The sequence below is a fragment of the Bos indicus x Bos taurus genome, chromosome 19 (assembly GCF_003369695.1).
Source record: "Bos indicus x Bos taurus breed Angus x Brahman F1 hybrid chromosome 19, Bos_hybrid_MaternalHap_v2.0, whole genome shotgun sequence".
In the NCBI taxonomy this organism is placed as follows: Eukaryota; Metazoa; Chordata; class Mammalia; order Artiodactyla; family Bovidae; genus Bos; species Bos indicus x Bos taurus.
Window position 1 is genome coordinate 63319136 of NC_040094.1, and position 24186 is coordinate 63343321.

At 49.5% G+C, this 24186-nt stretch overlaps 1 protein-coding gene across 11 annotated transcripts in view; it reads right to left on the reverse strand.

The window, feature by feature from the left end:
• CEP112 (centrosomal protein 112) overlaps positions 1-24186 on the reverse strand; it is a 339838-nt gene that overhangs the window by 70586 nt on the left and 245066 nt on the right. For 9 of the 11 annotated variants that reach the window (XR_003506951.1, XM_027519223.1, XM_027519224.1 and 6 more), the window contains 2 exons: positions 19760-19822; positions 12715-12864 (listed from right to left, as the gene is read on the reverse strand). Coding sequence is in view for 10 of the 11 variants with exons in the window: in XM_027519223.1 (XP_027375024.1) it covers positions 12715-12864; positions 19760-19822 (213 nt within the window). In the remaining variant the exon portion in view is untranslated. Of the gene's footprint in view, positions 1-11257; positions 11477-12714; positions 12865-17035; positions 18374-19759; positions 19823-24186 lie in introns of those variants that run through there. The other 2 variants (XM_027519227.1, XM_027519228.1) reach the window with 2 other exon arrangements.

Here is a 24186-nt window from a genome sequence, read left to right on the forward strand (position 1 = left end):
TTTTCCTTTATTTCCATGTGTGTTTGGATACAGTGAGCACGAGGGAAAGGCTGAAGAGGTGGAAGCCTGGGCTCAAGGCCTGATGCTGCCAAGAGCTGCGTGGAAAGGACCACACCGCCCCCTCCATGGGCTCAGGACTCATTTGTGGAGCGGGGTGGGGATGAGGGCAGGAGAATGCGGGTAGGGGCCGGTTATCTCCAAGTCTTTTCCACTTGAAGATACTGTTGGTCAATGAGATGTTATGGACTGGGCTGTAGCTGGTATAAAAGGAGGCGGTTTCACAAGAATCCACTGTATTTAAATACTGGGCTCATTAAGCTTTAAGAATAAATGAACAATGGATTTGAACAGGAAGATGGTGAACTCAAGTAGAAAACCACCATCAGATGAAAAGAAATTAGAATAAAAACTCAGACAGAGAAAAGGTAGCTTAGGATTGGAGCTCAAGATCAGTGTTAGTGAAAAGGCTTTGGGCTGAGGAGGTAAATGGTCGACGTGTCATGAGGCCATGTTGGGGCTGCAGCAAAGCCGATCCGTGGAGGAGACCCGCTGTCCCGCCCGGAGGGACTGGAGGTCAAGTGTACACCTCTGGGGTCTCCAATCCAGTGTGTCTTGTGGTTCAGTCACTTGGTCATGTCTGACCCTCTATGACCCCGTGGACTGCGACGCCAGGCTCTTCTGTCCTCCACTATCTCCCAGGAGCTTGCTCAAACTCATGTCCATTGAGTTGGTGATGCCATCCAACCATCTCATCCTTTGTCACCCCCTTCTCCTCCTGCCCTCAATCAGGGTCTTTTCCAGTGAGTCAGCTCTTGGCATCAGTTGGCCCAAGTATTGGAGCTTCAGCTTCAACATCAGTCCTTCCAATGAATATTCAGGGTTGATTTCCTTTAGGATAGACTGGTTGGATCTCCTTGCAGTTCCAGGGACTCTCAAGAGTCTTCCCCAGCACCACAGTTGAAAGGCATCAATCCTTCGGCGCTCAGCCACCTTTATGGACCAACTCTCACATGTGTACATGCCTGCCTCGTGCGTAATCTTAGTCACACGCTGTGTTCGAGGAGGAAGACACGCCTGATGTGGAATGTGAGCCACCTCGTGATGTTCGTCGTGATGTCAGTCAGAACTTGTTCCTTGTTCCAACAGGAGCCCAACCACTTCTACAGCCTTCCCCTGGGAGATGAGTACTTACAAGGTGCTGTTTTATTGACTCTCAAAGAAAAAATCAGGTCAGATGCAGACTCTGTAAACAAGGATCTGCAGATACTATTTAAAAACAAAGGGAGCTAGATAAGCCAGCTTGGAAAATAGAGAAGTGAGTAAATATATCTCTCTGAGGAACATGAGTGTTTGCTAACATTTGAAATAATTGGCTTTTTGAGCAATAATGGAATATTGTTGACAACAGTGATTCCCTGAAGGGAACTGGCTGTCCAGCTGAGGTCTGGTCTGAGCTCAATGGGAAGACAAGTTTACTGGGAAGAGCTTGAGAAGGACCCAGCTCTCGGGGTGAGGAAACACAGGCCAGCATCACTTTTGAACTTGGAACGAATCTGCCCTGAGGAATGGCAAGGATATATGATGGAAAAAGAACTGGGAGGAAAAGAAAAAGTAACGCTTGCTCCTACGAGTGCTGCTGCTTTGTTTTATGAACTAGTCTATTTGTTTTGGCTGCAACTGAACTCAAGAATGTTCTCTGCATATTTCACAGTGTAGTTTATAGACATCAAAGGAACAATCTCTCCTTTCATCATTATTTACACATAAAAATAATGCAATTTGTGGTGTGTGTAAGATGTTACTTCTTAAAAACCTCTCGAGTCTAATTTATTAATTGCTTGAGATTTAAAGTTAAACAAGGGTGAGATGCAAATCACATGTTACTCTGAAATATGTTACCACCAAATCTTGGTTTATTAATGAGATGTTGAGCAGCCATATGAATATTTATTTAGGTGGTTAGAGGGCTTCATGAAGGATCCTGGAGCAAGTGACAGAAACATAAAAGCAAAAGGGTTTTGCTTCTCTTGAAAAAAACGGGGGCTGTGTCTTTGTTTTTAATTCCTCTTTCCTCTGTGCTTCCAACATTAAAGCATTCCTGCAACCCACTAACCACCCCGATCTCGCTCGCTCCAAATCTCTAGTCTCAGCTGCTATGACAGCAAACGACTCCTGCTGACAGCCCTGGAAATGACATTTTGGTCTTTTTTGATGGCATGACGACATCACATGAATTTTTTTCCTCATTATCTGCTTTTGGAAAATTAATTATAAAAACTAGGCTTATCCTTGTTAATTTACTGAATTGATTTAGTTCCCTAGAAATTCTGTGTAAAGTTAACTCTCTACATGTTCTATTTCTTTAATGCAACAAATTCCCTAAAAATAACATTATATAAACGTAAAGCAAAATGACCAAGGCCTGTCTTAAAATTTTTCCATGATTTACAGGCACATTCAGGAGAATCAGTTATGCTGGTACGACTGCTTGTTATTCACAGCTTCACTTTTTTTCCTAAGAATGTATAACTGTTGAATATATGGAGATACATACATATTACATTGGCCAAAAAGTTTGTTCCCGTTTTTACATAGCATCTTACAGAAAATTCCAAACGAGCTTTCTGGGCAACCCAACATATGCATTCTTTTTTTTTTTTTTTAAGTACACACACACACCAATACCATATACAGATAAACGTGCAACCCATTTCCATTTTTCACTGGACATCTGTATCCCAACCTGCACAGGTGAATGTAGGGTCAGGGGAAACAGCCCCAAGCGTGTATGAGTTACGCCCCTCGTCCAGGCGGCCTGTGCTGGAGGCCACCTGCCGCCTTCCCGCATTTTGGAGGCCCATTCAGGCAATGGTAAATGTACATAGTGTGTGGCATCTTTCCCCTGACTGCATGCTGGCAATCTTGCCTCACTTTCAAAGGCAGATCTACTTCATTCTTTGATCGATGCTTTCAAACTGTGGTGCTGGAGAAGACACCCGAGAGTCCCTTGGACTGCAAGATCAAACCAGTCCATCCTAAAGGAAATCAACCCTGAATAGTCACTGGAAGGACTGATGCTGAAGCTGAAGCTCCAGCACTTTGGCCACCTGATGTGAAGAGCTGACTCACTGGAAAAGACCCTGATGCTGGGAAAGACTGGAGGCAAAAGGAGAAGGGGGCGGCAGTGGGTGAGATGGCTGGACAGCATCACCGACTCAATGCACGCTCTGGGAGACAGGGGAGGACGGGGGAGCCTGGCGTGCTGCAGTCCACGAGCTCATGGAGCGCAGGACACTTGGCCGCTGAACAGCAACACCAAAGCATCCCGCTGCTCTCATGCAGCACCACTTATTTCTCCATCTTTTTGCTCAAATAAGGCTACAAAGATACTGCAGAGCTTTGCAAGTTTATCCGTGGGATACACCCCTATGAGCGGCACCAAAGGTTCCAATCGTGTGCGTCTGACGTAGCAGCAGCTTCCGTCACACCGACTTCCAGAGGCGGCGCCGATTTGAACTTCCAGTGACCATGCATCACTGGGTACTTTTTCAGGGTCAGCATTCACGCCCATCAGGCGGCAGCCAGGCCCTTCGCAGTTCTGATTTACAGTTTAAATCAGGGATGAGAGTCAGCCGGTCCTTACACGTTTACTGGATGTTACTTTTCGTCTGTGAGCCTGCGTCCATAGCTTTGCTCTTCTGCTCCTCTGGCGGGCGAGCCGCCTCCTGGTGATCCCAAAGCTCTCCTTGTGAGGCAGGGAAACCAGTGATCCAGGGCTGCTCTGGCAGAGCTCCTCCTGCTGGGCGGAGCTGAGAGCCTTCTGGCAGGGACAGCAGCTGAGGGAGGCTGTGTTACACCATAGCGAGCTGAGAAGGGCTCTGAGTAGGGTCCTAACGGAGGAGTAAGGAATGCCTTCGAGGACTCCAGTGACACGCTTGAGATAAATGGGGATGAAGGCAAGAGGACAAAGACGAACCTGAAGTGTCCAACAGGAAACAGCACGGCTGGGGGGTGACCCCGCTGGGCGGGAAGGAGGAGCCGGCTTGGAGATGCTCACTTGAGGCTGCAGTTACTGAGCAGGTTGCGGCAGCGCATCTCCGGCAGAAGATGGGAGCCATGGGGACTGACCAGTCAGGCGAGGCTTCCTGCGAGCATCTCGACAGAAGTGACAGCCAGAGAGTCACAGGGGAGATGAGCGCACTGTGCTGGGAGACGGTCCGCAAAGCCCAGCCCGGACCGGAGGCCGCCCACGCAGGGGGTGCGAGCCCAGCAGAGGAGACCCGCCAACCAGGAGTGGTGTGAGCTCCCCGATCCCGGCGGGCAGACTGCGGCCAGTGGGCTATGTCCTCACTCAAGCCTGTTCTCCTAAATAAAGTTTTATTGGAATACAGCCTCACCCATTTGTTAACAAACTGTCTGAGGCTTGCACAGCACGGCACCAGGAGCTGGGTCACTGTGACGGAGACTGTATGACCCCAGAATATCCACTCTCCAGCCCTTTTCGGGGAAGGTTCTCCAAGCCCTGCTCTAGAGGGAAAGTTGTGGGTCAATATGGTCAATGCTGCGTGGCGTTGGGGGGGCGCTAGAGGTGGGAAAACACCACTGGTTCAGGCCTCAACGGCTACATCACGCTGGGATTAGTAAAGGGGCCTGGGGGACGCGTGGGAGAGCTGACTCGGTGCCTCAGAGAAAGCAGAGCAGGAGGGTGCCCGGCAGCTCGAAAGCGAATCAGGGATGGTGGAGAGCCGTCCGTCCACTGTCTGGCCTTCTAGCCCCGTCTTGGGGAGGTGGACGGTCCTTGCAACCATGGGGCCTGGAGCTGGAAGGCTATGTTATAAGACACGGCAATCATTCAGTCACTTTAGCTGTGGCTGCTTAGGTAATGATGAAATCACATATTTCAGGTCATCATACTGACTTTGAAACAGCTTCGGATTAGTTCAGAATTATTAAGGATGAAAATATTTCCAAACAGTTATTTGTTAATTTTTTCATATATGAAAGGAAAAAAGCTGAGGGATGCACCTGTATTCCAGCATCTGAGGGAGCAGAGCCGTCCCCAGTTTGGACCGTGCGGTGGTTGCAGGCTCTTCCACGAGGCACAGGCGCTGGCGCAGGACCCCTGCTCCTGCCCGTGTCCACCCTCCGCAGGCGCTCTCACACTCACTCACCCGACTCTGCTCGGCTCCCTGTTATAACACACAGGCCTGGGCCCAGGGGCTAACAATGCTCTTCACAGTGCTTGAAGGTTTTTTCCACTGAACAAATGACCTTCGACTTGTCTTCAAGTAGAGCAGAGATCTTCCAGAGAACAGAGCTGGAGGAGAGGCGGGGCTGGCATACTCGCGGGGAGACCGCTCGCCCCCTCTGCTCAGCCATCGCCGCGTCCCATGCCCGCCGCCCAGAGCACCCTTCCTGGGGAAACGGCGCTCCCGTTGACGCGGTTAGGACTGGACGGCTGTCTCCCTCTCCGCGTGGGCAGGCCGATCACCTTGGGTGAGATGGAAGGTCCATTTCTCTTCTTGGCATTATTACTCCAGCTCCAGAGGGCACCGAGACAGCGTGCCCTCCACGCCCTTAGGATGAGCACAGGGGAGATAGGAATTAGCTGGTGAGCAGGTTCCAAGCAGGGCTGTCTGATGCCAGGCTCCGGGATTGCTCCCTGTTTCTCAATGTCCCTGAAATCCCGCAATGAGGTCTGTAATTTTATTCTCTGGGAAGTGGATTCCTGTGAGCTTTCAGCACAGCAACAATTGCCCAACCTTATGAAATGCTCTTTCCCCTCCCTCCAGCCCTGCTGGTAACACAGACCAGATTGCTCGACGGCCCCCTGGCAGCGATCTTTCCTCGTAAACTCCAGGCAGTGGCCAAGGCAGAAGAGCATCCCAGCTCTAAAATCTCTTTTCTGTACCTACAAGCGAAAATTTTACAACACCTCTCTGCGATGTGAAATCTCTGCTCGGACATCTGGCTTCACAGCGAGGCACTTTCAATCCACCAGCTTCACAGACAGGACTCGGCCTGGGGGTGCCCGATGCTGGAGGAGAGCTCCCGGTCCTCCTGCAGAACTGCCTCTGCCTACATCCCCCGCCAACCGGTGTGAGTTCAGGGGCAGTGCTGACGGACGCTCAGATGGCCGGCTCTGGTGGGCAGCCTGGGGTTTGGGGAACAGAGATGCTGTGTAAACACGGCGAGGGGGTTTGATTAGAATCTGCCTGGGAGGCAAAACACAAACCTGCCAGCCCAAATCGGAGCCGTGTTCGAGCTTCTGCTACTGCAGCACAAAGCACTCCCGAGCTCGCTGCCGCCAGCAGCGCGACTCCAGAGTGAAGGCATGTGCTTCCTTCCAGAGCCTTGATTTAAGAGGTAACATCAGCTGCTGAAGAATCCGCCTGCGATGCAGGAGACTCGGGTTCACCCCTGGGTTGGGAAGATGCCCTGGAGAAGAGAACGGCTACCCACGCCAGTACTCCGGCCTGGAGAGCTCCATGCACTGTACAGTCCACGGGGTCACAAAGAGTCGGACTCGACTGAGCGACTTTCACTTTTCATCATTCATTTATTCAGTCTATTTCCAGAACTTCCACTGAAACAAACCTGGCAGTAAGCGCTTGTGCTCAAGAAACTTAGGGTCTGCTCGGCAGCAGAAGGAAGCAGAATCCAGACACGACCTCCTCTTTGCAATCCCCAAGTCCTCTCAAGACCACCGACTGTTCTGGAAGGTGCGAGGGAGTTTCTGTCCGTCCGCTCAGGGGGTTCGTATGCGTCACGCCGCACGTGGGTCTGGGTGCCGCATGTTGCCCCTACCCACAGATAACGACGAGCTCCACGTCACCTCCCTAGACGTGCAGATCCCGGGGTGCAAAACATGTCCCACAGCAAGGTTTCAGATGAGGACGTGGGGACAGCATCAGGGTGCAGTGGAAACTTCAGTAGAGGAAGGAACAAACCTGGCATGGCTTCTCACTCAGACACGTCACAGAAGATGACACTGAAACCTTAAGGGAAAGGACTCTACACGGAGACCGTATCACCACGGTGAGCACGAAGGTAGAGAGCAGGCAGTCAACAAGGTCGAGAGAAGGGCAACGTCTACACAAGCGACTCTCAAAGGATTTGGTCTCTGGTCCCCTTTACACTTTTAAGAAATTAAGAACCCCAAAGAGGTTTTGTGTATGTGGGTTGTATCTATAATATTTACTACATCAGAGATTGAAACCATTGCTGTTCAGTTGCTAAATTGTGTCTGACTCTTTGCAACCCCACGGACTGCGGCACACTCCCTGTCCTTTACCATCTCCCGGAGTTTGCACAAACCCATGTCCACTAAGTTGATGATGCCATCTAACCGTCTCATCCTCTGCTGCCTGTTGCCTCCTCCCCCTCCTGCCCTCAATCTTTCCCAGCATCAGGGTTTTTTCCAATGAGCTGGCTCCTCACATCAGTTGGCCAAAGTATAGGAGATTCAGCTTAAGCATCAGCTTAAGTTTTTCCAATGCATGTTCAGGACTGATTTCCTTTAGGATTGACTGGTTTGATCTCCTTGCTGTCCAAGGGACTCTCAAGTGTCTAGTCCAGCACCAGAGTTTGAAAGCATCAATTCTTCAGTGCTCGGCCTTCCTTAAGGTCTAACTCTCATGTCTGTACATGACTACTGGAAAAACTACAGCATATGGACACCAAATTGGGACAACTCAATCCCCAGGGTGACATGCCGCTGCCCGCACACCCTTTAAGGCAGTGTGAACTCAAAGAGCAGTCAGCCTGACCAGCCTGTGAGCGCCCTCTGCTCCAGCTCTTCCGCCCCTTCCCTAGGCTCCAGAAAATGCAGAGACTCTACCAGCAAGTGTTATATGGAGGGGAGGTTCGCTGCACTTCAGAGACAGTTGATACGGAATGCTTAGCATTTAGGGGGATCCTGGTTAAAAGCATAATTTATCCGTGTTACTCTATTAAGCTTAACGATAAAGACAGACTTCTTCAGGAATCCCCTAGAAACAGCAAACTGCGGACCTGGGAAAGCTCAACCTTGCCTAGTTTTCTCCACGGCAGCTTTATGTGCCACGTGAGCAACATCCAAGTTTTCAGGTGAAAATGAAGATAAGGATACTATGTCCATCTCACAGGTTATTCAAACATAAGGGTTAATCAGCAGACTTTTTAAAAACTTATTTTAAGATTTTTTTTTTTGATATGGGTCACTTTTAGTCTTTACTGAATTTGTTACAATATTGCTTCTGTTGTTTTCATGTTGCCTTTTTTTTTTTGCTGTAAGGCACGTGGGATCTTAGTTCCCCAACTAGGGATAGAACCCTCACACCCTGCGTTGGAAGGTGGATTCCTAACCGCTGGATCACCAGGGATGTCCCAGAAGACATTCTTAAACATGGAAAAACCCGGGGAAGGCAGCACCGTGAGTCTTGAAGGAACCACTTGCCCATGAAATCCTGCCCATTTGGAACCACATGAAAGTTAGGAGTTTGGGGGTGGGAGTGTGGAAGGCTGACTATAAACGGCCTGGTGGGAAGTACCACGTCCTTTAGAGACAGTGTGGGTATGAAGTAAGGTTATGGCTAGAGACAAACTGTGCGTGTCGCAAGCCCAGACCGTGTGCACCCCAAGCAGGAGGAGTGACGAGGGTCAAGGGAGCACGTGTGTTATTCTAGAACTCAGTCTTCAGCCAAAACTCAAATTCTGCCCCAGTTTAACAGTTCTTCCTGTTTCACTCTAGATTCACCCATCTGCCGAATTTAAGTAAAATCAACTTGAGATTTTTCTAAGCCTAACACAAATACAGAATCTAGCGGGTGAACCCAGCTCACCAGTCCATCTGGATCTCCTTTCTCCCTGCAGTAGTCAGGCATCTGTGATGACCTCACCTGACTGCTAAGGTGGTTGGCTGCTTCTGGGTGATGAACTCTGCCGTGACTTCAGGTATTTTTCCCTTTCCCCACTGCACTTGGAATTATTCATGAGCATATGCCATTATCCATTTTTATAAAAACAATAGAGTAGATTTTCTTAAAACAAAACAAAAGAGGCCATGCACGGTCCTGGGCACTGCAGCCCAGCCCAGCTTCTGGGAGAAGTACGCTGACCAGGGCGCACCCCACGCCGCTTGCTGAGCAGAGCCGCCCGCCCGCCCCCGCGCACGTTCCTGACGCGAAGACTGGTGCGCAAAACAGCTGTCGCTGTAAACCCCCAGGTTCTGGGGTGACTTGTTACATAGCAGCAACAGATCTCTTCAGAAGCTTGCCTCTGAAGGTGAGGATGAACTGAAGCAGTGAACAGTGATGAGGACTTCTGCTCTGGAGACGGGGTGTACTTCAGCGTAAAGGATCTGCTTGCATGACCGTGTTTCTAGAAGTCTCTATGCCCCAGGAGTTCCCCTTCATAGCATGCTCCCCTCCTTGTCTCCTAGACAGCGAGGCTCATGCCCGCCGTGGGTCTCAGCTGCAGGACTCCCTGACGTCCATCTCTGAACTCCTTCAGGCTAAGGCCTTTTCTTTTCTAGCAAACAATTTTTACTGTGTCATGTTGTCAAAGTGTTGTTAGAACTAAAGTATCGGGGGGGGGGGGGGACACTTGTATACCTGTGGCCAATTCATGTTGAGTATGGCAAAAACCATCACAATATTGTAAAGTAATTATTCTCCAATTAAAATAAATCAATTAATTTAAAAAAGAACTAAAGTATAGAGCTAAGAGAGGAAAATTACCACAAATTCCACCACTAACAGTATCCACCAGCAAAATGCTGACACATAATTCCAGCCTTTCTTCTCTTTATATATACTTTTGGCGGGGGGGGGGGGGGGGGGCAAAGACGACCTCTTATGCACTTAATGTTTTGTAAATTGCATTTTCATTGAAAACTGTCTTGTGAACATCTTTCAGATCCTTCAGTATCCTTCTGCAGCGTCGTTTTCTACATTGCTCAGTTTTCAGCTGATGTGCTAGAGTGGAAAGAACAGCACCGAAAGGAGATGGGAACGCTGGTGCTGTGGGGGCCTTTCCCGGAACGGGAGCTCCATGATAGGCATGTGAGCGCGGGAAGGGGCGTCCTTCCGGCTAAAGCTCTGGGCGCGTCTTTACCTGCCACGCAGGGTGGATCCTGGAAACAGCATGCCTCCGGGGTGACTGAATAGTGAGGGGTACTCTGCACTATTCTCCAGATTGGCGGCCCTGTAAGTGGGTTTTTCAGCCTACTCAACACCTCCGTCTTCCCCTAAAGCCTCACTGTGACGAAAGGCCCGCGTACCCACGGGAACCCTCCGGTGGCCTGCTTGGTCTGCTGCTGGGTCTACCGCCCACCCCATCCTCCAACCCGGAAGGTGGGCAGAGGCACACTTCACAGGCAGCGCACACACTGTTCTTACAGCACTGCTGACAACCGACATTTAACTACGCTGGTGTGTAGCACTACAAACCGCAGGTCCTCGTCGGCTTCCTTGAGTGTATACGCAGACACATGGACTTGGTGACTGTGTCTCTCTCGAGTACCTAACTCCGTTCGCGAATCTGCGTCTACAAAACAAGCATGACTAGAATGCCGAGAGGAACAACTGCTGCAAAGGTACTACCCGCCTTCAGGCAGCCAGGAAACGAGAGCGAGGGCTCCCGCGCTCACCGATGCACCGGGCATGACTCGCTGTCACAGGCAGTGTGGGCACGGGGCTTCTGTGCACCGTGAAGTCGCTGAGGCTCTTGCCTCAGAAGACACTGAACCTGTCCTCGCTGGTCACATCACCCCAGAGCCTTGACTCTTCCATCTGTAAGATGGGACGATGGAAATGCCTTCCTCGACAAGACTACTTATAAGACTTAAATGAGACAACGGAACATGGGATGAAAGGAAAGGTTTGGCAGAAAGCCTGGTACACAGTACTTGTTGAAGAAATACTAGCTCTCATTCTTATTTTTGTGACATAGCCTAAAAAAAAAAGCAAGGCAACAAGTGTTAACACATTAACACTGCTATAGGTCAGTAAAGAAAAAGTCATGCACTTCACCAGAGTATAAATGAATGAATCAAAACTCAAACACACCTTATCTACATTGTAATTTTAATTATTTTCAGGCATCTAAGCTTTGGTCATTATATGTTACATATATATACATATATGTATGTATATGGATGCCATGCCTGTGTACTTAGTCTTATCTGTCTCTTTGAGACCCTTTGGACTGCAGCCTGCCAGGCTCCTCTGTCCATAGGGTTTTCCAGGCAAGAATACTGGAGCGAGTTGCCATTTCCTTCTCCAGGGAATCTTCCCAACCCAGGGACCGAACCCGCATCCACTGTGTCTCCTGCACCGCAGGCAGACTCTCTGCCCGCCGAGTCATCGGGGAAGCCCAGTGTATTGTGTCAATGTATGTCTCTCATCATTTAACTTCAGCTTCAGCTTTTATGATCTGACGGTTGGCTGGAAATTAGGATCAGGTTTTTCCGTTGTAACAGGTAAACAGGTTACCACTGCAAAAATAAACAAAACTAGGCAAATATGAATTATATTTCTTTCAAGATTTTTTTAATCTTTAAGAAAGAATACTAGAAATTATGTTGTTATGGAGTAAATTGATGTTTTCCATTTTGCATATGTTGGGATCCAATTATTTATTTAAAATTTGGCAATTACCTACAACGCAGTATTTGGATTTCAAGTGGAAAAGAAATTCACTTAAAATGAAATCTTTATATAGAAAAAGAGTTGAAAGAAAGTAGTCAACAGTTCATACAAAGCAAAAGAGTTCTACAGACCAATGCGGACTTTTTCCTGCATTTATGAATGGAAATTCAAAGATTAAAAAAATTATCAGAATATGAAAAAAGAAACACTTTTTTGTGTCTCATCACATGTAGGGGGGAAAGAAATGCTCACAGGTGGAAAAATATAGGGAAAATCTCATGAAGGAGCAAACAGGTCCTCACCCCTGGTCAGGAGGCAGGGTGTGCTGGCCTGGAAGGTTTTGTCCACATCTTAAGGTTTTTGCTTCTATTCGCGCTGCCCAGCGTAAAGGGTATATATGAAAAAGCAAGCGACGCGGACACTGACTTTCCCCCAAATCACAGGGATGGCCGACAACAGGCCAGAAGAGAGACGGAGACACTGGGCAGAAGAGGCGAGACAAAGCCCAAACGCTCTGATGTACACCCTACCTGCGCTCAGCACCGTTGTAACAAAATCAAATGACCGAGAAACAGCCTTTTGCCGGGAATTCTTTAACACACACTTTCTCTTTAAATGTTACTTATAAAGGCTCCAGACTCTCACCCTCACATTAAACCCCAAATGACACAGACGCTTTCATCCATGTTCTCTGCGGTGAAGTCAGGACCGGCCCAGGGGATCACCCGGCCGTCGGAGGTGGGCCGCCATAGAGCGGGTGTCCGCGCATCAGACCCGGGCAGTGCTGGGGGACGTGGCGCGCAGGGGCAGGTAAACGGGAGCTGCCCGTGCGTTTACCTGCCAGCAGTGCCAACGCGCTCGCTCTGGCCAGAGGCAGCTCCAAGGAGCCTGGGGTGGGCATGGGGTGGCTCTCAAGCATGTATCGGCTGTGGGCGTGCTGGGCTTGAGGTGGCCTGTCCCTGCGGGCACGTGGCCTCGCAGGGCCGGCTGCATCAGAGCCCAGCGCACGCGAGGCCAGGGGGCGCGCTGGACAAGGGTGCCTGCGGCTGCCTCGCCTGCCGGCAGCCACGTGAAAGCGCCTTACCTTGACAGCTCGCTCGTTCTCTCTGATCAGCTGCTGCTTCTCGTCTTCAAACTTGCGCACGACCTCCTGGAGCCGCCGCTCGGCCGCGAGCTGCTGCCGGCTGCTGTCCTCCCGCAGCGAGGAGACGGTGCCCTGCAGCTCGGCGATCACCTGCAACGAGAGCGCGCGCTGCGACTCGGGCCTCGGACACAGCCCGCCTCGTGCACCCAGCCTGCCGGGCGCGCAGGGAGGCGCGGCCACAGCTAGCGCCCCGCGCACCCGTGCATGAGACTCCACACGGGAAAGCTGTGAATGGTGAGCAACTGCTGAGCCAAACACGCCTGGAAGCCGTTCCCACTACAACATTCCACAGTATTTACTCATCAGGGGAAAGAACATCTGTGATCCCGAAAATATGAAATGTGTCAGGATTTATTTTACCGAGAAACAGTCTTGCTGGAGTAGGAAAAAAAAAAAAAAAGCTATTTTGCCTTTCATAATACTTTGAACTCTAATAACCAAAAAAAATCATCAGAGAGTCCATTCTTCATAGCCACCTAGTTCTACACAGCGGCCTCTGAGTGTGCGCTCACGCTCGTGTACTGTGCTAAGCACCTCCGCTCCTGTGTCAGTCACTCCTGTGCGGCCAGCACTGTCATCACCCGTCTTCACAGAGTGGGACACAGAGGCAGACCCAGCTCGAGACCAGGACACAGGCAGAGTCCTGACCACTGCCTGGGCGGGCTGCTGTGCTAGGCGCTTCCTCTCAGCGAGCTCCTGCCCTCTCTTCCTTCTAAACAAGGTTTCGGGATTGAAGAGGAGTTTATCCTGATAGCGCTCCCAACAGGTTGCTCTCTTCCTGACTCATATAGACTGCTGTGGCTTCTCTACATTCGAGGACTGGCTCTCTTCGGTCACGGGGTCCCCTCTGTGGTTTCGAATAATCGGGTGAGGGCCTTTTCTCTTTAACAGGTTTACTGGAAGCTTTACTCTTCTTTGGGTTCGGATGTCTCCTTTTCCTTTAAAATTCAACAGCAGTTCAACAAACTTCCTTTCAGAAGGAGGTAACAGTTTTCCCTTCTAATAAAAGAAGAAGAAACTTTCATCGTGGGTTAGGCCCTTATACTTTTGGGTCTACTGGAGAAGGGCTGGTTGGTGAGAAACACTGGACCACTTAGTTCTGTGTTTTCCTTGAAGCTCAGTTTTTCAACTGTGTTTTGATAACAAAACTAGAGTACAGTATTGTGAGGCAGTAAACAAAAACTGTCTGGAGTCTTCCAGAAGCCAAGTCCTGTAGAAACATTAGCTGTTACGACTGACACGGACTTCCCAGCCTGCCAAAGCGGGAGACACAAGACCTGCGGGTACAGTCCGTGGGTTGGGAAGATGCCCTGGAGAAGAGCATGGCAATCCACTCCAGTGTTCTTGCCTGGACAGAGGAGCCTGGTGGGCTACAATCCACAGGGCTGAAGAGTCGGGCACGACTGAATGACTGAGCTCACACACGCTGACAAAAAGAGAGCATTTACCCCAAAAAGGAACATTTATGCTTTGAGAAGTGCACAAGCTCACTGTGGCTGAGTTCAACACTTAGAATTTGAAAATAATCAAATAGAAGACAAGTGTGAAATAAATGACAAAATATATTACATTCTAAAGTGCAAACTGGAACCTTCTGCAAGGAGCAGAGGGATTCATTTACTGAGAACGAAGATGTTTTCATCTGTTTTTTGAATTCTGATTAAATGTTTCCAAGTTGGCATCAATTCAGTTCATTCTTATAGCACTTCCACGAAACAGGGAAGGTTAAATTCTTAGAGTAAATGTCAAAAACTGAGGCACAGAATGATCAGCTCGCAGTCACAGAGCCAGAGGAGCCAGAGATAAGGAGGAGCCAGATTTCCTTGGCCCAACATGAAACCCAAGATGGATATTTCATAAGAACTTGGGGCCAAATAGTAAAAATAACTATTTCTATGGCTACTGCAGCGTTTCAACTTGAGTAGACTAGAGCGTGGCAGGAGCGAGAGCTGCGTTCTGTAGCGCGCTCACCGTGCATGTGTGCTTGTTTCTGTGCCAATTCATCACACGTTGATTTGTGCATCCCTCACCATGATTACACGAGGCACTGTTAAAGCACAAAGTAATTTCGTGTCTTTACGAATTACTAAGATTTAGATTTGCTTCTAACTGACCAAGACTGAAGATTAAAAAAAAAAATTGGGGAGCTCTTCAAATGACCACAAGGACATGAGATGTGGGTTTCTTCCTTTTAGAAGATTTATGACATGCATTCATCAAAAAGAAGTTACTGCATGTTTTGGAAGGAACAACGGGTGAAGGGCAGGATGTTCTGAAGGAAACACGCTTGCTTTTGTTAGAAAAGGAAACCTTACATTCTTTGCGGGAATAATGAGATGCCTCTGGGAGAAATAATGAAATTATCTTTGGAAAGTTGCATTTTAAAACTTATGATGATTCAGGAAGAGTTTCAAAACACTTTAGGTAAAATGCCTCACAATGAAATTGAGAGGCTGACAGATGTGATCGATTTAGAGAGGTGACCGAAATGTGGATAACTTAGAAGCAGTTTTAGGTTTACTCTGAGACTGAGAAGTAATCACGCTAACTAGTTAAGCAGGTCTCGGCTGTAGCCCTCGCCTGTGAGAGAGTATCTTCTCTTCGGTGCACATTACTGGCACTTGATAGATACTGAAGTCGTGGAACTATGATCCACGATTATACTATGATTATAATATAATCAGTGATATAATACCTCAGTGATTACATTGAGATAATCTAGTCTTTTCATAGGGTTTCACAGGGCTTCCCACGAGGCTCAGTGGTAAAGAATCCACCTGCTAATGCAGGACACACAGGTTTGATTCTTGGGTTGGGAAGATCCCCTGGAGGAGGAAATGGCAACCGACTCCAGGATTCTTGCCTGGAAAATTCCATGGACAGAGGAGCCTGGAGAGCTACAGTCTATGGGGCCATAAAGAGTTGGACATGACTGAGCTCGCACACACAGTCTTTTCATAGAATGATAATTCAAAAAGTTTCTCAGAAAAACAAAAACGGACACACACAATCATAATCAAACCCTCCTGGTTTTGATTTAATCATATTAAAAATCATAGAACAAAATGCTATAACTCAACTAAACGTCTACCCCGTGTTAGCTTTAGAGGAAGTGGGTTAGAACGTTTCCACGTGGATATTGAAAATTAGTATATGGGGACGCAAAAGGAAAGCTATATGGAGCTAATGCTGGGAACAACCTAACCACTGAGAGCTATGATACACTCTGCATAAACGTCAGTGGTCTTACCAGGTCTCAAAAATAACAGGATTCTAAATAGAGAGTAGGCTTTCATTTTTAACTCTTGTTTTTCAGATCATAGTATAGTCAAGATTTTCATAAAACTCTTCTTTAAAGTACAATGTCCTTGGCAGGGTTTGGCAAACACTGAAGAAAAGATCCTAGGAGTCAGAGGGGTGCACGTGCCCTCCGGGTGGCTGGGCAGGGAGGGAAGACCGGGGCACGGGCAGGGGGCTGCGCCTGGGCTCCGCTCTGCACCAGCGGGGGCGTGGGGGGCCGTGGGTGGGCTCCACCAGCACTTCTCCACACTGTCTACATTCCTGTAAGACGGCAAGATTTCCCTTTGAAAAATGGCCACCAGGTAAGTCAGTTGAGTGGGGAAGACCACATGAAAGATGAAAAGGCAAAGTTAATATTAAGATAAAAAAGAACAAACATGTGGTTCTGATGGGAACTCCCAGGAATGTGCCCAGGGAGGGTGCCAGCGTCCCCATCGGGGGGACACTGAGCATCCTGGGGGGAGTCGGGGGGCACCGTCCCGGGTCCCCAAGGGTGCAGGGGCCACGAGCCACGAGGTCCTACAGCTTGATAAAATCTTAAGGATGAAGTAAGTTCCTTCAAGGGAGGAAAATATTTAAAATATTTTCCAAATTTAACCTGATGCTCCCCTAGGTACCATGCATTCATTACTAATGCGTTCATCTTTTTTTTTTTTTTGAGAGAAGGATTTTTAAAAAATCTGATAAACAGTTAAGCAGCTTTGCTTTCGGCAGTCCCCTCAGCTGAGATACGAGCTAGAGATTCCAGCAAACTATCTCGGGAAAACAGTGAAAGTCAGCCCGCAGTTCCGTCTCACAGTGTTTATTTTTAAATCATCTGCTGCTTTGAACTGACTGGGTTGTGGGCCAGCGCTTCTCGAGCGCCAGTTCGCAGATGGAAACATGCGCGCGCGCTCACACGCACGTCAAGCTTTACGCTGCGGGGCACGCACAGCGCCGTGCGGTCAGCCCAGCCCGCCTCCCGGGGAAGGTCGGGCCTGCGGTGGGGGCCCTCTCTCTGGGGGTCGCCCTGCCCTTCACTTACGGATGTGACCGCGGGCACAGCTGATTTCTGCTCCCTGCCTCCTGCTCGTCCCTACTGAGGGAAATGGTCAGCACCCCACTGCCTCTCCAGATTTTGGAGGGAGGTTTCATCAATTCTTGAGCACCCCAAAATAAATTTAAAATACCCAATTTCTTGCTCCTTCCATTCTTTTCCATCCTCCGCCCCCTTCTCTCCTGTCTCTCAAGCTCCGGTGAGAACTCACAGGGTGAAGGCCTTCGCTGGGTTCCAGGCCCTCCCTGCGCCCAGCGGCTCTGAGGTCACCGCTGCCCCTTGTTTCACAAGTGAGCGCAGGGAACTCGGGAGGCGGCAGGAAACGGGCTCGCGGTCGCCCAAGTGGTAGGGCAGGCATTCAGAAGGCTCAGCCGTGCTTCCACGCCACTCAGGTTCCATCTGTTTTACCGAGGACCAGTCAGGCTCCTTCACACCTTTCCTGAGATAAACGTCAACACCCTGCTCATCCTGGCATTCCCATCAGCGGTCTCGCTTCTCACCCGCAGCTGCCTCCTGCCTCCCCATTTAGCATAAAGCACTGCAAGCAGGATGTGAGGGGATGCCAGCTCGGGTGTTTTCATGTTCTAGTTTAGCACTCGGAGTAATAAGATTTCTTTTGACTAGAACAACCTTTCTCACTGGATTAAAAAGAACATTTCCCTGTTTGCTTTCTTGGGAGAAGGGCAATCAAGAATTGCCTTCAGCTTTCAGATAAACACATCAGTCTCCACTCAGACAAAGACTTCTTGCTTTCCCGATAGGATGGGACTATATATCACATTTTACCAATAACTGCAGAACCTAAGAAATTTCATAGTTATTCGGCAGAGTTTTGCCATATTAAAAATGTGAGGGTTGGGTCAGATGGGTGGTGTCAGGTTAAGAGTTTCTGTTTCAGCTGGAAGACAGGCTGGCTGCTGGCTTAGTCACCTGCTAACCTGTGTGACCTCGCCTCTCTGAGTCTGTTTTCTCCAGTGAAAAATGGGGCCAGGAGTAGTCTCTAAGCCAAGTTCCTGTGAACGAGGACTGAATGCGCCACTGGGACTGCTGCTGCTGTCGTTCAGCTGCTCAGTCGTGTCCGACTCTCAGCGACCCCTTGGACTCTAGCCCGCCAGGCTCCTCTGTCCATGGGATTTCACAGGCAAGAATCCTGGAGTGGGTCGCCATTTCCTCCGCCAGTCAATATGATCAGAGACCCAAAAATTTCTTAAGTTTTCTTATTACTTTGCTGTGGTGTTGCCAGTAACACCTCTGTGTGGTGACCTGTAGAAAGGCACAAACGTTTCAGCTGACCGCCACAGCTCACTGCACTCATGGCGAAAATACTAAGAAAAGCTGATGTAAAAAGTCATTAGATATGATGTCTATAAAATGAAATGGCTTAATCTCGCCATCAGTAAGATGAAAAGCAGCATTTGTTTATTCCAGAATGACTCACACAGCTAAGGAATGCTTGGAATCTCCTGGGTGATACCAAAGGAGATCTTTATAACAACTTGTGCAGAAAACCTTCTACTAAAACGACTGCAGTAACAACACACAGCAAGGAGCGTTTGCTGGGGCTCGGGCTTGTAAATTTTCTTCCCCCCAAAAGGAGTCAACAGTGGAGCTGCTAATTTAACTTGGTGAACTTGCCATTTTGAATCTTGTTAACCAGCCTTTTGCTGTTGCTGTTCAGCCACTCAGTTGTGTCTGACTCTTCACAAGCCCATGGACTGCAGCACAGAAGGCCTCCTGGTCCCTCACCAGGAGGGATCAAATTGTCCAAATTCATGTCCATTGAGGGGCTTCCCTGGTAGCTCAGACAGTAAAGAATCTGCATGCAATGTGGAAGACCTGGGTTTGATCCTTGGATTGGGAAGATCTCCTGGAGGAGGGCATGGCAACCCACTCCAGTATTCTTGCCTGGAGAATCCCATGGACAGAGGGGGCCTGGTGGGCTGCAGTCCATGGGGTTGCCAAGAGCTGGACACAACTGAGTGACTAAGTACAGCAAGTGTCCATTGAGTCAGTGATGCCATTCAACCATCTCATCCTCTGACACCCTCTTCTCCTCCTGCCCTCAGTCTTTCCCAGCATCAGGGTCTTTTCCAATGAGTCAGTTCTTCACTTCAGAAGACAAAAATATTAGAGCTTCAGCATCAGTCCTTTCAATCAATATTGAGGACTGGTTTCTTTTAGGACTGACTGGTTTGATCTCCATGCTGTCCAAGGGACTCTCACGAGTCTTCTCTGGCACTACAGTTTGAAATCAGCATTTAGGTGAAGAAACATGGAACACTGCAGAAGAGCTAGATGGCATCACGAGTGTTTCTATCACAAGTGCAGGCGTGTATCTCCTGCCCTTGTGAAACGTGGTTCGGCCGGGGCTTGTCCAAGTGCACAGGCTGGTTTTACAACACCTGAGCACACAGGTGCCACGACTTGGCTGTGTGTGTTGGTTCAAATGGTTCGATTTGCCTGATTTTTAAAAATTGAGACTGAAATATTAAAAACCTATTTTATCTATACACATACTTATCAAAACATGGTACTCATCCATAAAAAGACTGAAAAGAAGTGCGTTGAGCTGTGAAGCACAAACCCCTTTATGCTGAGGTTTCTTTCTTGTTTGCTTTGGTTTTGCTCTGTTTTGTTTAACGTTCTTACCTGAGAAGACTTGGCCAGCTTCTGGGTGTATTCCTTCTCAATCTGCTTCAGCCTGCTGTTGGCCTGAAAAACACACGGACAGGAGCACACACACGAACACACACAGTGACCTGTCAGCGTGGCGTCTCTGCACACGCCCGTCACCAGGCGCTGGGCCGGCCGCCAGCCGCAACGCCCTTCTGGGGCAGCCAGAAAACCACAGGCCTTGCCTTTGATCTAATGCCAACTATTCATCACTTAAAAAGCAAAAGAGAAAAAAAAGATCTCTCCTGCCAATTATTAGGCAAACACAGACTTCTGTGGAAAGAGAAAGGGAGAAGGAGAGACAGAAATAGATCCAACAGAAGTGTGCCGGCTCAGAGGTGCAGGGGGAGAGACAGGAAAGAGCAGGAAGAGGAAACCAGGGGAGAGGGGTGGCGAGGAGGAGGGGAGGTAAATTTAATGCCCTTTCCCTTAGTTTAGAGATAAAAGAACTAGACGCTCCTGACCGAGGTGGAGGGGAGGCCCAGAGGCGCTGAGCTGAGATCTGAGCCCCTCCTGCCCTCCTTCCCTGGAGTGACAAGTGCACCTAAATCGCAGCGTGCTTGTGCCCGGGAAGTGGGGTGGCCTTCCCAGAACCAGCCCACACCCCGAGAGCCGCGTTCTCTCCTTTGCTCTCAAGCTCCGGGCCTGTGTGTGAGCTGCTTTGCTGTCTCTGGGAGCCTTGCATCTCCATTTTATCCTCCGAGCCGGGGGGACGTCGTGGTGAAGCCTCCGGCCTCCCCTCCCATGCACTGTGCAGGCAGCACACTGGCCCTGTCGGTCTGGGCTTGTGGCCCTCATTCTAGAACAGGTTTTGGTCATGACTGTCTCCTTTTTCCCCAACCCTCCCTCCCTCTGTCTCCTCTCTCCGACCGCCTGCCTTTCAGCTCTGAGGACTACACCTCTCAGGTTTATCGTCTCTTTTTCTCATCGTTTCTATTCTCTATTACCCTGTCTTTTTGATATTAATATTTTGTACGGATTTCTCAACTGTGGATTTAAAAAAAATTCTGCCATGCAATTATATTTCCAAGAGCTCTGTTGTTGCTCTCTGAACAGCACCATCACGCCCCCTTTGATAAGGGCTGAGGAAGCTGAGGTGCAGCGAGGTTCAGTAACCCGCCGCAGCAGCACTCACAGGGCATGAGGGAGCCGACCCACAGGGGAGCAGGCCCCGCGCCGGCTGGAGCGCTGGCCCAGGGCCTCTCAGGGTCCCACTGCTCCCCGGGGGTTAATTTCATATATACCCGGACACGTCTGTGTGTCCAAGCACACACACATGCTCTGCTCTCTAGAGCATCTCTGTTTTTTCTTAGTTCCCTCTATTTCCTTGCTGAGCCTGCCCGTTTTGGTCTGTTTTTCACCTTAGAAATTGCTTTGCATTTTGGGTGACCTTTGGCATTCATTCTTATTTAAAGCGTGGCCCTCTAGAACCGGCAGGCCTGGGGATGGCTGCGCGCTGGCTCCCGGGCTCTCCCAGCCATCGTCTGACTGCCCAGCGCTGTGCCCTCGGGTTTACCGCCTGGAGGTGCACACCTGGTGACCAAGGTTTTCAGAAGGGCGTCTAGATGTTCAGGATATGGATTCTTGTACAATTCCATTTTAATTTTAGCCCTGGGTCTCCTCTCTCATTCCACCTCTCCAGGGAACAAACCATCTCCAAGTGGTGGTGTTTGGAGTGAGGCTCAGACGGTAAAGAATCTGCCTGCAATGCAGGAGACACAGGTTCGATCCCTGGGTCGGGAAGATCCCTTAGAGGAGGGCATGGCAACTCACTCCAGTATTCTGGCCTGGAGAATCCCATGGACAGAGGAGCCTGGCGAGCCACAGTCCGTGGGGTCGCACAGAGTCAGACAGGCTGAGACAGATAGACAGACACACACACATACAGCATCGTTTGGGGGTCACTGGGTTGCAGGGTGGGGCTCTGGAGCCAGGATCCGCCAGTAAGAAGAGGCCCCACCAGCCCCGCATGCAGTCGCACAGTCACAGTGAGAAGGCGCGTGTGTAGGGGTGGGGCGGGAAGGGGGTCCTGCCGGCACCCACCGAGGACTCATGCCCCCCAGCCGCTGGGGGGACATTTCTGCTCCTGACAAGGCGCCCATGTGGGTCTGTTACAGGACCCAAGCTGACTACGCAGCCCTGTGCTTCATGACAAGCTCCCCAGCTCCCTCGAGGCCCTCCCACCTGGAGCCCCAAGAGGGGCTGGGCCTGACTTCGGCTGCTCTCCCAGGGACTCAGAGTCCCTGCGGCTCCGTGACTGATAAACCACTCTGGAGGAAACCCAGGCTGTGGAGAAACTCACAAGGTGCATCTGTCTCAGCCAGTACTTTTTAATTTAAAGATGCTTTCATCAATACTTTCAGAGTGTCAAGGTGGGCATGAGGGGGACTGGTGGTCCAGATGTGAGCTGAGTGGGCCCAGTGCCCCGTGGAGCCCAGGAGATGAGGGGATGGCAGGAGCTGGGGCGAGGGGTCCAGACTCTGCTACCGAACAACAGAGAGATGGGCTGGAGGTTGCAGGGCAAGTGTGGAAAGAAAGGGCAGTTGCTCGTTTGTTTTTCATAGGAGGACAGCACAGCTGTGTGTAGGAAGACGGAGAGGCCTGACTGTGGAGGGGGCGGAACTGGGGGGCTAAGCTTTAGCGGAGCCGTGTCCTCGAGTGAAGGACGGGGTGGGCGGTGAGGTCCGTCATCCCTGGTTCGGGGTGCAGAAGGAGAGGTTCACGGGGACCTCTGCAGGGCCGGCAGAGGAGGCTCTGGGAGAGCCCAGGTGTGCAGGCAGGTGTCAGCAGTCACCAGGGAAACCAGGCAGAGAAGAGGCAGAGGGTCAGTCTGAGCCCCGGGATCCAGGAAGCATCCCGGCCACTGACAATCGACAATGCTGGCTTTAAAATGAGGCCAGCTGGTGAGACATGAACACCTCCAGGACTTGCCAGAGCCACAGGGAGCAGAATCAATACTCTGGGGAATAATGAGACCAACTGAAGAAATAAAATGAACATATCCCCCTCCAAGGCCTTTACTGTTTGAGCCTAAATCACAGCTACCTGGATTTCTGAACTCCTCTTGCTGCTGCTGCTAAGTCGCTTCAGTTGTGTCCGACTCTGTGCAACCCCATAGATGGCAGCCCACCAGGCTCCCCTGTCCCTGGGATTCTCCAGGCAAGAACACTGGAGTGGGTTGCCATTTCCTCCAATGCATGAAAGTGGAAAGTGAAAGTGAAGTCGCTCAGTCGTGTCTGACTCTTAGTGACCCCATGGACTGCAGCCTACCAGGCTCCTCCGTCCATGGGATTTTCCAGGCAAGAGTACTGGAGTGGGGTGCCACTGCCTTCTCTGGAACTCCTCTTAAGTAAGTCTAAAAAGCTCTAGTTTAGCACTGTTGAAATTCTACAGCTCAGTTACGATGCAAACTGCCTCCAAAACACTTCAGAATAATTTTATTCTCAGGATGTACTGACTGTCCATTTTATTTCCATACATAAAATTAGGTTAGGGTTAGTTATTTTAATCTTATTTTTATGGCCATGGTTACTATTTAGAAACACGATTTTCCAACAATCATCTGCAGCATGGCCTGAACAGACACAGAATAACAGATGAGAGGAGAGTCCTGAAACGAGAAAGCGGTTTTGCTTTCGCTGCTGTCCTTCGACCTCCTGGCCCCCATGGCCTGGCCTCCTGCCCCTGGGGCTCAGCTCCCTCTGCTCCTCCTGGCTGCTTCCTCGGCTCACTCTTCTCTGCTCGAGAGTCTAATGTGTTCATCCACTTTCTCTGTGATTCCCATCAAACTCTTGGGTTCCAGACCCTTCTGGAAAGGAGCACCAGATAACTTTCACAGAAGTGTTGATGGTTAATCATCTTAATTGCTACCTTTTTTCTGCAGGGTATTTTGTCTTAATTCCAAAAGAGTCCTTCATTCTCCACCCCCTCCCACCCCCCCTTTTTTTTTTTCTCATTTCCTATCATTAGTGGTGAAAGTCCAGGCATTCATGATTTCCAAGAACGTGACCTGGGGAGATGAAAATTAGGAGACTCATCTAGAATACTCATATTCGAGGCAAGCCCAGATCTTATATAGAGAAGTTTCTTTAAAAATATAATAACATACATCTTTGAATAATATATTCGCTTTTAGGATTAAAGAGAAAGATGCTTCCCAGAATCTTGAAATGCAGCATAAAGCTCGGTTTACTGTGCAGTGTTTTCTATTCATAAGCTTTGCAGGAATCCACCTGATGCTTCATCAAACACTGTGAGTGTGGTTATGGCTGCTGGTGCCAGATGTTAATATGTAACTGTGTACTGCTCTGCCAACAGCAATATTCAGAGAATTCATAACAAATACTTGTATTTAATATATTTACAGAACTTTCCAACTTGAAAAATCTCTGTGTTGTACCTCA